Here is a 13,685-nt window from a genome sequence, read left to right as displayed (position 1 = left end):
AAGACATACCCATTATGGAGAAAACATGGGCTCTGGTATTCAAAGTAGATTTGGTCCTGATTCTTCATATTTGCATCTTATTGTGGTGTTTGCACCCTTATAAAACATTAACTGGAAATTCTCCATTTAAATTGATGGCAGTATTACACAGACCTGGCACATACTAGGCTTTTTTTTTTTTTTTTTTTTTTTAAGTGTAAGCTAGTGGGGATTCTAGCCCATGGCCTTAAGGAGAAAGTGTACCACTTTTCCTTAGTCCAGCAGTCTCTGGTGCAAATAATTGTCCATGAAAATTTTTCAGAATGGCAAATAGCATCTGTGACTACTTACTTTATTAGCAAAGTTGTAACAGTGGCTCTCTGAGAGTCTAACACGTGAAAGTAAAATTGTTTGTCTTGTTTTTACTAGCGACTGAACAATCGGAATAAACTTATTAGTTAACTAAAAACCGAGGGTCTGTAAAAACAAGTTCCCAGCCTGCTTTAATATTTGTTACAGGTCCTTTGGCAACAGTAGCTGAAATGAGCATCCAACAAATGCGTGTGACACTGCTAGTATGTGAGGCGTGCCAGTTTTAACTTGAAAACACAAGACCTAATCCTCGAGTCCTTATCCTTAATTTGAAGCAACTGCAAGATCATGCCTGTAACTTTCACATGCCTTTTTAAGTTTATTCATGGTGAACAATGCTGCCCTTTAGATTAAGAACTGTAAATACAGATCACACTATTAGATGAAAGGAAAAAATCAAATAGATATATAACCTAGCTAAGTGAAGATAAACACAGCAGATCCAAGGAATCCGTTCAGAGATCTCTGGAATGAATATCTCATGAGCATCCCTGATAAGCATGTGGTATGTAAATTTATCTGACTTCAAGTCAAGGGATCAGTGTCTGAAAATGGTCCTATTCAAACAACTGTGTCACAGCAGATTGCGTTCCTCCACATAGCCATACACCTGGCCCACAAGAAGTATGTGAGGTTCATGGTGGGGTTGAATCCTTGTTGCTCCCAAGGTTTGACTCCTGAGTAGTTATTAATTGCCTTCCTCCTACAGTTGAACAGAGGCTTGCTTCTACACTATTCTTCTAATCCCCGGGACACTTTCCAAGATTCAGAGAATGTCATGATCATTCTGATGGTTCCTTTTTAGCAGAGAAGTGACAGATCAACCTTCAGCCTCCAGTCTAATTCCTAGGCCATCCAGATGTGTGCCAGTTTCATTCTTTGGTTGGCCATGTACTCATCCAGACCCAAAGTCTCCATACTTAGCATGTGGCTGAAAGTGACTCTCAGACTGCTTCCTGCAGGTCTGGGAAATTCTGTCACAAAGGCAGAAAAGATCTACCATGACTTAGAAGTAGAAGGGGTTCTCGATGTGGACAATGCAAAAAAGTGTTGGACCTAGTCCAGGTCCCTACCAAAGATCCTTTATTACTTTGTTGAAAACAGGTTAGCCTTTCACTTTCTAATTCTCACCTAATGACACAGCTAGTCTCCCACCTCTGCTGTTGTGCTCTTTATTCTCTCAAGTGTAAGAAGATACAGTGTACATATGCAGCCTTGATTTCTTTCTCCGCATAGCCATACACCTGTTCCATGGGAGGTAATGTGAGGTTTATGATAAGGTGGAATCCTCATTACCATTTAGGGTCTTCGTAAAAAAGAGGTGTTTGCTGTAAAGGACAATAGCAAATGCTACAGCTATTTCTATAACAGAGGTTTGAATTCTGGGTAATTACCAATTGCTTTCCTCCTGCAGTTGGAGAGGTTTACTTGTATGTTATTCTTCTGATTCCCAGGGCTCTTTCCAAGATCAAAAGAGATAAGGACATGATCATTCTGGTGGCTCTTTGTTTTGTTTTGTTTCCTCTCTACCAAAAATCTCAATTGTATGAAGCATATACATCTATAATAGGATCCACACTAATAACATCTGGAAGAACCACACTTACATTGTGTATGATGAACAATGCATAAAAGATGACTCATCCTTTTTAAAAGCTTATCTTTTGCACAAGATGTACTAGTTTGTATAGCTAGCCAATTCGTGCGCTGAGAATTGAGGACAAAGGATTGAGAGTAATAAATTTATTATAGGATTCTTGTCTTACTTGTAATCTAACCTTTTTTCTTTTTCTCAAAAGGCGTTTAAACAGAAATAATCTTCAGCTGCTTTCTGAACTGCTGTTCCTAGGGACTCCAAAGCTATACAGACTGTAAGTAGTTAGCATCCATTATTGCTTTTGGAAACCTTGCAAGTCCTACGTGACATACATTGAGTGTATATATGTTAAGATACCACCTAATCTATCCTGTCCTTTTCTGAAGTGTGCTGCTTAGTTTTACCTTGTAAAGAACAACATAATTTATTTTAGTTTAGTATTTTCTTTGATTACTCTATAGTGTTTGTTTTCATTCTCTAGCTCAGATAATATGAATTTCTCTTCTCTCCTGTCCTTCCCCACTTCCAAAAGTTTGCCTTTTTTTTAATGGAAGAATAGTTTGGTTTACCACTAGTTATTTTTCTTTTTTGACTTTCAACAGAGCATAAAAAATCCAAAGCAATTGTTTTAGAAATATCGGCCCAGTGAAATTACACAAAGGCTGTTCATAATTTGGTTCTGGCATATTCTGGGTTTGTGGACTAAAAACCATTCTCTAGTATTACTTCAGTGTCTGTTGCCATCTTGTATATCTGTTGCTGGAAATAAAAATGGTAACCTACTATTTGGACCGATGACTTAAATGAGAAATACAAAACGTTAACATTTTTAACTAGCAGCTATACAAGGTGCAGTATATCATATTACTTTTGATTCTATAGTTTGGGTATTAATGTTTTAAATTGGAGTGTTGATATTTTGGCCAGTACTGTTCTAGAATTCAATTATTTTCCTTCACAACATGCATGTGGAATAGACTTAGGTTATTTATCTAACACACAGCAGTATCTGCTGATTATTTTAATACAATAAACTTCAAGATAACTTGAATTGCTTTCATAGTATGAAGGATTGAAGAGAACACAGCAGTAATACTTTATCAAGAAGCTCTGAAAAGACAGCACATAATTTGAAGCTTGTTTGAAAAACACATACTTGATTTTTGTTGTAGGCTTCACATGAAACCGTTCTGCTGGAATTGTTAATGGACAAAATAGTTTGACAAACAAAAAGAGATTTAATTCATCAGTATGCAATCAGTAGCCAGGAAGATAGCTATCTTTCCTCAGTTTCCAACTACATAAGGGAATAATAGTTTTGGTTTTTTTAGTATCTGATCAAATTTGCTCTAGTTCATGATGATCTTGAAGCGGACGTGGATCAAGTAAATTTTCATAATGAAGTTGATTTTTATTCTAATTTCCTTAAATGATTCATTCCAACTTCCTTTCCAATGTGAAGTGAATCTTAAAATGGCTAAATTGTAGCCAGATACATATCAGTACTATATAGTTAACTATTATCTGCCTTTTCCCTTTGTTTGGTTTTTGTTTCAAAATCATTTTCTGTAGATAAAACACTTGTTGGATAACTAGACAGCAGTATGCTAAAGCAGTGTTTATCAACAAGTGGTACGAGTACCCTTAAGGGTACTTGAGAGAAGTCTGGGGGCTATGTCAGCACAAGTGAAATTTGGAGAACTGAATTTTTGTTAAATTTTACAGCACTTTATTATTTTTGTACGTTTTACACCCAAACATTTCATCGCCCACCTGGCAACAATTAAGTTGTTTAAACAAATGTGTTGCAATGGTAGAAAAGTGTCTGAAAACTGTAGGTACTGGGGTACTTATTTTTTATTATTGAAAAAGGGGTACTTTATAAAAAAGGTTGAGAAATACTGTGCTAAAGGGTTCTGCTCTGGAAAAGAAGTTCTTTCAGCTAACAAATTAGAGTACACACTTCACAAATATCACAGTATGTATTCATTATTTATTAAAGCTAGTAAGTCAACCATTTGTTTTAATATTTCCATGCTTTCTAGGGAATTTAAACTAAAATTTTTTACTTTCATATTGGAAAAGGTGAGAGTTATGGGTATCCTATTTTATTTCACCTTTAAATTAATGTTTGTTTGCTATATTAAATGGAATACAATTTCATGAGATACTTTGCAAATTAAAATGGATGCTCATTTAAGGCATATTTGAATACATTTTATTTATAATTCTACAGTTGGTTGATATGTTTTTAAAGCTTTTTTTTTTTGCTTTTGGATATAGGACATACCAACACATATGGTGTATCTAGTGGAAAGTAAGAGATGGCTGGCTTAGCAGTATTACATTTCTTCTGCCCAAGGGTTATTGTTGATCAGACCATGAAAGTGAATGTCTGGTTAGAACATATGCATGTTTTAAAAATACATTAACTGTACTGAAATGTATAGTTTAGCTGTATGCTTAGAACGGCAGAAGTAGGTTTGTTGAGAAATGATGTATGCCAGTTGTGTATGATCAGGAGCTTTTGGATTTCATGTAATTTGGCTACAATGCCAAGAACAAGCTGTGCGTATTTCTTGTTTGTTTTAAATTAGTGTGCATGCTAGGGATGCCTATATACACATCTACATAGGGAGCTATAGTCTCTTTAAAAAAAAAGTAGATTTGAAGTTGGCTATACATAGACATTTAAATATGTATCACTTTAATCTAATTTCCCAATTAAAAACAAAACTTAATAGCTAATATGTTATAGTATGTGTGCTATAAGTTTCTCAGTAGGCTGTTTAGCTTCTGTGAATGATAATTACCATTTGACCCTTTGCTGTAAATGAGATGCCAGGTGAAGAAGCACATATGCTTGTTGTGTAGCCTAAATGCAATATAAAAAAGAGAGGGTACACTGTATATGAATTATGATTAGATACGGTTGGTTGCTGCCAGCGGCCGGCTATGCTTTCCCTTTGCTGTCTGCTCCAATTTCTCTTTGGAAGGGTTGAGAGAGCACTGCATGTTCAGGTCAAGATGTTTGCTCAGAAATAGTAGTACAGTTGCAGCTGTGTTTGTTGGAGTAGGAGAGTAGTTTAAATAGCATTACCATTTATCCAGTCCATTAACAGAACTCTGTAAAATAATACCAACTCTGCATAAACTACAGGACAGTGTAATAAAATTACAAGCACTTGTTGACAGATGGAAAGTGTAAGTAAAAGAAAATTATAGGTTGAGCATTTAAAAGAGAGTACATAATTTTGTCTTCCTGATTTCTAAAATAGAGAATATTCTAGTTTGTATTTTTCAGATAAATAATGCTGGAGGAAAATAACCTTCCAAAAAACTCCTACAGGTTAAGCTAAAATATTTCCTATTTTGAATTAAACTGGAAAGATGATTCGGCACAAACTCTATTTTGTGTTACTAGGTTTCAAAAAGATGATAAATGTGTGGTTATAGTGAGAATAACTTCATATTTCCTGATCTTTTTTTAATTTTCAAAAGAGCTTGAAAATATTTATCTTAAAGATTTTGATAAAGTAATAGTGTATAGATACCATTAGCGTGGATCCTGTTGGATAATATTTAAACTCTTTTGCATGAAGCCATTATTCAAAAAGTATATTTCATTGCAAAAACCGCCTGTATTCTTTCCAATGATTCATATACTTTCTAACACTGACTTGTCCAGCATCAACAATAGTATATTTAAAATAAAGAACTATTACGGCCTACTGGGTTTTATCTGAAGCAAACAGATTCTGACTACTTAATTTGGCTTGTTAGATCACAGTTCATTGCATTGCCATTTGCTGCAGGATACCAAATGCTATGTTCCAAGCTCTTTGAGTGTTTGTCTTTAAAATATGTTTTTAGGTGGTGGCATGAATGATACATAATTGTGTGCACCTGTACATTTTGATTTGAACAATTTTTTTTTAAGTTGGATGAGGGAGAGCTCCATGCCTGAATGGACATGATTCAGAGTCATTATAGCTCAAAGTAAACAAATATTTCTGAAACAGTCAACTTAATCTAGGTACCAAGTCTTTTGTTCCACAGTACACCTTTCCTTTCTACCATTAGCATACCTGAATAAGTATATTTGGCATATGACATTTTACATATTTAAAGGAAAAGGTCTTAAAGTAATCTGACAGTTAGAAACACCTAGTTTAGTGATGTCTGCTTAGTGGCTTAAGATCTTTGTAGCCAAGAATAAAAGCAGAAAACTGCATGGGGAGCCCTTGCAAAAATTCCTCCTGAATTAATTTCTGCCAGCTATGATTAAAGTGTGTGGTACTAGATGTGTCAGACACCATAGTTCTCTGCTTCATTTTACTCTTGGCCTCCTTGGCCCCTGCCACAATAAATCCAACAATGGTTACGCAGGAATTGCAGGTTACAGTTGCTACGGTTACCGTTGTCTGGTCAGATCCACATCATTACTCATCCAGTGAGCTATCATGATAGCTACTGCTGATTTTCTTTGCTGGGAACACTGAAGATGTTTGACGCAAAAAGGATGAAAGTTCTTCAGATTGCTGTCATATTTCTCTTTTGTTATGGCTGAGAGAACCTGCTCTTAACATCATTAAAGTTGGTACCGCCTATAGCTGTCACAAGTTAACATGCTTTGTTTTCTGTTTTAAAAGTAAAACCAATCAGAGGTGAGAATGAAAAAGTTGGTGAATGTGTCTAGAAGAACAACTTTCCATTTTTGATGTTTATTAAGCTGTTTTGTTTATTTACCACCAGTGTCATTGTATAGCATGCATAAATAAATATATAGTTCTTCTTGTATTCCTTCTAAATTTTATAAGCAAGGATTTCTTAGTAATTTAGTAGATAAAATATTGTATCTATAATAATCTGATAATCCCCTTTGACTACGCAAAGAGAATTTTGTTACAAAAACTGCTAGAGATCCTGAGCCTCATTATACTAAACCTTCTGATGACTTGTATTCCAAGTGGAAACAGGTGGTTTGGCGCTTAAAAATCTGATGTACAAAAAGAATGCATTCCCAATTGTAGTAGGGAATATTGAATAGTTCTCTTCTTTGAAGTAGCTTGTTAGATGAGTTGCTACTGAACAAAAGCAGTAATTGGTAGGTTTCAGCTGTTACATATATGCTGTAATACTTTTAGTAAGAGTTATACCTTTCTGTGCAAGTGTGGTTCACATGCAATAGCCAGTTTCAAAGAGGGGCATTTGTATCAGAAAATGATACAATATTATAACCTTTACTTCTATGAAATCCATTTTTAGTTTAGTACATTCTTCCAAACAGAGTGCTTTCTGAGGCATTAGTGAGGTCACTTGAGTTTTTATGACTTGTTCCTACGCATTTTAGCAATTGAGAAATGCTAATAAATTGTTTTGAAATCTGTATTTCAATATTCTAGTTTTGAAGCTAAATGGAAACAAATATTTCTTATGCTTCCATAATGCTATTGTTGGCTTTTTTTTTTCTTTTTTGAACCTTCAAGGTATGGCAAGCTATAATTTGGGGGGGGGGGGGGGGAGTGATGGTTATTTGTAACCCCCCCCCCCCAGAATGTTAAATCACTTTGCATATTTAACTCTTATTTGTTAAAGTTTTACAAGAATTGGCAAGGGCTCACTAATAGTCCAATGGTTTCAGTTCTTTAAATAATTATAAACCACGGGGAACACTATTTTTTTCTTTGCTGAATATTTATTTTGTGAAATATTTGAAATTAACAACTACAATTAATGCACATAAGATTTCATTTTTATGGTCATTTGTAGATATGCAATAAACTTTGTAAATTACAAAATCTCCCTACAGTAACAGCACCCTAAGGGGATTGTCCTTCTCTTTTTGGCAGCGGAAGAACACAATTATTAAAATTCTGTGATAAATCAATTCACAGACTATACTATATTAATACCAAAAGACCTAGAAATGAGTTGGGCAAATACATTTAGCAGTGGGTCTCCAATGTTAAGGTATTATTTTTGTATTTTTGTTGTAATACTAACCCACAGCTACAGAAATGAGTAATTACTTCCAAGACCAGTGTTCTTTCTCCACTGTCTATCTTGTACTTCAGATTAGAAATAGGATCTAACAAGAACATAAACACTGTTGATTTGATGTCTCATATTTCTTTTCTTGCTTCTTGGTTCAGCTTGGAACACTCATTCTATCTAGGATGGGGTGGGGAACCTTTTTCTGTCCTGAGCCACTGACCCACAGAAAAATCAGTTGGAGGCCACACACAAGCAAAAAAAAATCTCAAACCTTCACTCATCTCACCTGTAGTCAGGGCCAGATTAACTCTTCTGGAGGCCCAAAACTATTAGATTTTGTGGGGTCCCCTTAACTCTGGAGTGGGACCACAATGAGGGGCTCAGCATGAGAAAGCAGGAAGGCTTTGTAGAAAGCTGTAATATCTATCTCCTAATGGGGAGAAAAGCAAAAAATACATTGCAGTGTGAATAACTGGCTATTTTTGGTAAGATATTGGAGGTACTTGGATATATAGTGGATACACTCAATCTGGTTTTAGAATTGTTACTATTTTCAGCTTTAATCCTTACACTTGAAATTGGGAATAGTACTGGAGTCAGAATGAATCTTTAAAGTGTGTGCAGTGTAGTCCAAGATAGATGTGTTAAGAACAGTGTATTTTTAGGACAGGGATGGTCTAAACAGTATTGGGTCCTGCCATGAGGGCAGAGGACTGGACTCGATGACCTCTCGAGGTTCCTTCCAGTCCTAGTATTTTATGATTCTATGAACATGAACAATTGTTTTGCTTTACTTGTATATTGTGTTCCTTTCTCTACCCTTTGAGTGAATTCTCTTGTTCTACTTGGTGCTGTCCAAACACATGGTTATTATAGGAAATAAGTGGAAAATATGCAATTAAATATTAAGAAATCAATCACTTCACAGAGGGACTTAGGTGCTCATGAAGTTAAAATATTGGTCCGTGCAATTGCACTTTTAATTGTGAAGCAAATATTTTCTTTCACTGGTAAAATACACATTCCGTGTTGTGTTCTCAGAATTTTAGCTTGAGGTAATTGGAGTGACTTTAAGATGATTTTTAAATTGGCTCCTTACATTCTCTAGTTTATAAAGACTACATCTTGTAAGATTATCTTTTTTTTGTAGTGGGATGAAACAGCAAGTTGGGTAGACTTTTTTGGATTGTAAACTAACCTCTGATAGTGAACAAATCCATTACATCCTTACATTATCTGAATGAATAGTCTATTTTCAGCAGACAGGCATCTATAGGAACACTTACAAATGTTGACTTTCATTCTGGCAGACATTCAATATAGTTTATAGTCCTGCTTAACTTTAATTTGAAAACCATGTTAAAAATAGCAAGCAAACAAAACTGTGGCTTAAGGACATTCTCTAACCTTAATTTGAAAACCATGATAAAAACAGCAGGCAAGCAAACAAAGCTATAGCTTAAGGCCACTCTCTTGGTTTCGAAGTAAATGCTTCTGGTGTTTGAAATTTCTTTTAGTATTTGCTGTTGCCATTTAAATATGTCTGTTGAAAAGATACAAGTCACATTTAGATCTGCTAAGTAATTATTAGTCATAACTTTGTATTGTTTTATTTTAAATTTGTATTAAGTCAGTGGGGAGTTTTGCTAAAAACTGATGGCCTAATTATGTTAGTCTGCTAGACTGTGAGGGTGTGGTGGAAGTTGTGTGATGGGAGGGTTGTTGTCAAAGCAGACTCTGAATATTGTCAGTTTTCTTTACAAAAAGAGTTGAATTCAAGTTATAACATCGTATTGTAGTTCTTCTTGGGTCACCTCAGCTACAACCAAGCTAATGACCAGTCTGATTTTTGTCAGTGGGTTGTTCCTGCAAGGTTAAACTTGAAAGGTTTGATAAACTATGGTATAGGAAACCTTTCAGGCAGTAGTTAAGTAGGAAACTGAATCTCAATGAAGGAAGTAATGAAAAGTAAAAAGGCATGTCAAAGGAAATACAATTATTATCTGGAACAGACTTGTGGTGTAAAACATTTTATAAAGAGGACATCTGTAACTCTCAGCTTGCACTAGGTGAACATTGAAGTGTAGTTATGCCATTTTGAGTCAAGTGAGAATAAGAGGAGAAAAATCAGGCCAGGGGAAAAATGAAAAAATATTTGAACTTCACCCCATGATGGTAGATTTCTTCTGCTGGTAGAAGATTAAAGCTCAAAGTAACTGAATAGCTGAGAAGTCCAAAGAAAGCTTGATTGCTTCCCCTCCAACAGCTCCAATTGATTGAAAAAACCCTAATTTAAAGTTCTGTTTGTTCTATGTCTTAAACCATCAGAATTTGCTTTTAAAACAGGGGGAATGCTCTGAAGAAAAAGAATCCAAGGATAAAAAGTCATTGCAAGCCAACAATTGTTCTTAATCCTCACAAAATGCTGAAGAAATTAAATTTATTCTTTATTGCTCAAAGTGTTACCTAGGTCACTGGGCGATGGGAAAATTGAACTGGAAGTCGAGTAGGCACAATCTTTGTTTTGTGTCTAGATACTTAACCTTAGACATGACAAGGCATCTTAAAGTGTTGTGGGAACTTGGTTTAGAGTATTAACACCAGGACTTTTATTACGCTGGATTTATAATAGGCTATGCTGTCAGTAGATGAAAATGTTGTGTTTACATTTCAGTGTTAAATGATCATTTAATTAACACCTACAGGAAAAAAAAACTTGTGACATTCTTAGCAGCTCTTATTGATGGTTTCCTTGGAGGTTTTAATATTCAAGTTACACTGTGATTGCTTCTGCAAGAACAGCTAAGAAAGACGCTAGTTAAGAAAGACAGTTTAACCCCTGTTGACCCATCATCCTAAACATTGACTTATATAGCATTTTAAATATAGCTTACTTATTTTACAGGTTCTTAAAATTACACACTTGGCAAACAGCAAATTGTTTCTCTAGTTTAAAAAAATCTGTTTATAAAAAGCTCTCTATTTTTTTGTAGAAAATTATACTGTTCTACATTTAGTAAATTTCATAAGTTAAAATTCTCAAGTGTTTTTAGTTTTGACCAACTTGTATCATGTTTAAAAAGAGATGACTACATGTTAAGTTTAAAAGGGATACAGTAGCCGCTATCAAAATAAAATACACTATGTTGAAATTGACAAAAGTGCAACAGGGAATTGATGAGAAACATCCGCAAAAAATTAACTATTTTAGACAGCACATAGCAGCTTTCATACGCTCCATTGTATGGTGGGGAAAAAAAACTTAGGGCTAACCAAAATGTTTAATTTGGTCTTCCTCATTGATGAGTGTTGTCATATTGACCTATGAAGCATTTTGAATAACTTTTTACATCCTAGAGCTAACCCAATAGGAAACTGTGTTTTAGAGCAGCTGCTTTGCAACCAGTGTGTATTAAGACACTTTACATATAGTGAAAACTAAAATTATATTACTCAGAACATTGTTGTAGTTGTAGTTGGTTTTGGATTATCCTTCCAGGCTTTCCTTTATTTAAACTTATTTTTTTTCAAACAGTAGAAAATATTAATCCTTTTTTAAAAAAAAATGTGGAAATCAGGAGAGATTTCAGAAGACTGGAAAAGGGGCAAATATAGTGCCCATCTATAAAAAGGGAAATAACCCAGGAAACCACAGACCAGTCAGTTTAACTTCTGTGACAGGGAAGATAATGGAGCAAGTAATTAAAGAATTCATCTGCAAACACCTGGAAGATAAGGTGATAGGTAACAGCCATCATGGATTTGTAAAGAAAAAATCATGTCAAGCCAATCTGATAGCTTTGTTTGATAGGATAACAAGTCTTGTGGATAAGGGAGAAGTGGTGGACGTGATATACCTAGACTTTAGTAAGGCATTTAATATGATTTTTGCATGACCAATCAATAAAGTAGGAAAATACAACCTAGATGGGGCATAACTGATTGGATAACCATTCTCCATAGTAGTTAACGGTTCACAATCCTGCTGGAAGGGTATAACAAGTGGGGTTCAGCAGGGGTCTGTTTTGGGACTGGTTTTATTCAATATCTTTATCAACAATTTAGATGATGGCACAGAGAATACAATAAAGTTTGTACATGATACCCAGCTGAGGGGTTGCAAGCACTTTGAATTTTAACTACGTCTTCCAAAATTATCTAGAGAAACTAGAGAAACAGTCTGAGGTAAACAAGATGAAGTTTAATAAAGACAAATGCAGAGTACTTCACTTAGAAATGAACTATCCGTTGCACACAGAATGGGAAGTGACTGTGTTTAGGAAGGAGTACTGCAAAAAGGGATTTAGGGGTCACAGTGGACCACGAGTTAAACATGAATCAACAAAGTGACACTTGCAAAAAATCAAGCATGATTCTGGGATGCATCAACAGGAGTGTTGTGAGCAAGACATGAGAAGACATTCTTCTGCTCTACTCTGCACTGATTAAGCCTCAGTTGAAGTACTGTGTCCAGTTCTGGGCACCACATTTCAAGGCAGATTTGGGAGGAAGTCCAGAGAAGAGCAACAAAAATGATTAAAGGTCTAGAAAACCTGATCTGAGGGAAGACTGAAAGAATTAGGCTTGTTTAGTTTGAAAAAGAGAAGACTGATAGAGGGACATGATAGCAGTTTTCAAGTACCTAAAAGGGTATTACATGTAGGAGGGAGGAAGGTATAGTTTGGACACTAGGAAAAACTTCCAAACTATCAGGATGGTTAAACACTGGAATAAATTATTTAGGGAGATTGTGGAATCTCCATCGCTGGAGATGTTTAAGAACAGATTGGATAGATCTCTACCAGGGATGATAGACAGTGTTTGGTCCTGCAGGGAGGGTAGAGGACTGGACTTGATGACCTCTTGAGGCCCCTTCCAATTCTATCATTCAGTGTTAATAAAAAATAAGTCATAGCTTCATTCCCTCAACAGTGACCTAACCATTTTTTTTTTTTTTCTGGGTTCATGCTTGTTCATGACGGGCACTTGTCATGGTCTAAGATTGATTGTACTGATGTGTATAAAGTTGCCAATCTTCTGAATGCAAAAAAACCAAACACCCTTGCCCTGCCCTAACCCTTTCCAAGGTCATGCCTCCTTTTTCAAGGTCCTGCTCACGCCATCTCCCCTTCTGTCACTCTTCTCCCCCTCTCCCACTCTCACTCACTCTTATTTTCACCAGAGTGGACAGGGGTTTGAGATGTGGAAGTGGGCTCTGGATGTGGGTGTGTACTCTAGGCTGAGCCAGAAATGAGAGACTCAGGGTCCTGTGCAGTGCTGCGACGGGGTAGAGTAAGAGATCTGGCTGGGTGGGGGGAGCAGGATCTGGGATGGAGCTGGAGAGGATGGGGGTAGGGTGTGGGTTTGTATGTTGGGACTGAAGTGTTCAGAGTGTGTGAGGGGGTGCAGCATCTGGGAGGAAGTTTGGGTGTGAGGTGACTCAGGGCTGGAGTGAGAGGGGGTTCAGGGTGTAGGATCTGGGTGGCATTTACCTCAGGTGGCTCCAGAAAGCAGCTGGCATTTTCCTCCATCCCCTAGGCAGAGGCATGGGCAGGTGGCTCTGCTCTGCTCTTGTCCACGGGCAGCACTCCCACAGCTCCCATTGGCTGCAGTTGCCAGTCAGTGGCAGCTACAAAGCTGGCGCTGAGTGAGGGCAAAGCACAGAGCCCTGGGAGCCACACCTCTGTTTAGGAGTTGGAGGAAAATCCCAGCCACTTCTAGGAGCTGCATGGAGCTGAGA

The 13,685-nt window shown here is 36.4% G+C and overlaps 1 protein-coding gene across 4 annotated transcripts in view; it reads left to right on the top strand.

The window, feature by feature from the left end:
• The window catches only part of SLIT2 (slit guidance ligand 2), a 388,563-nt gene that overhangs the window by 15,557 nt on the left and 359,321 nt on the right, over window positions 1–13,685 (top strand). For all 4 annotated transcript variants that reach the window (XM_075930670.1, XM_075930668.1, XM_075930671.1 and 1 more), the window contains exon 4: window positions 2,151–2,222. In XM_075930670.1, the coding sequence (XP_075786785.1) occupies window positions 2,151–2,222 (72 nt within the window). The remainder of the gene's footprint in view (window positions 1–2,150; window positions 2,223–13,685) is intronic.

The sequence above is a fragment of the Pelodiscus sinensis genome, chromosome 5, assembly GCF_049634645.1.
Source record: "Pelodiscus sinensis isolate JC-2024 chromosome 5, ASM4963464v1, whole genome shotgun sequence".
Classification (NCBI taxonomy): Eukaryota; Metazoa; Chordata; order Testudines; family Trionychidae; genus Pelodiscus; species Pelodiscus sinensis.
Note: the sequence above shows the minus strand (reverse complement) of the source record. Positions and strands in the feature narration are given on the sequence as shown.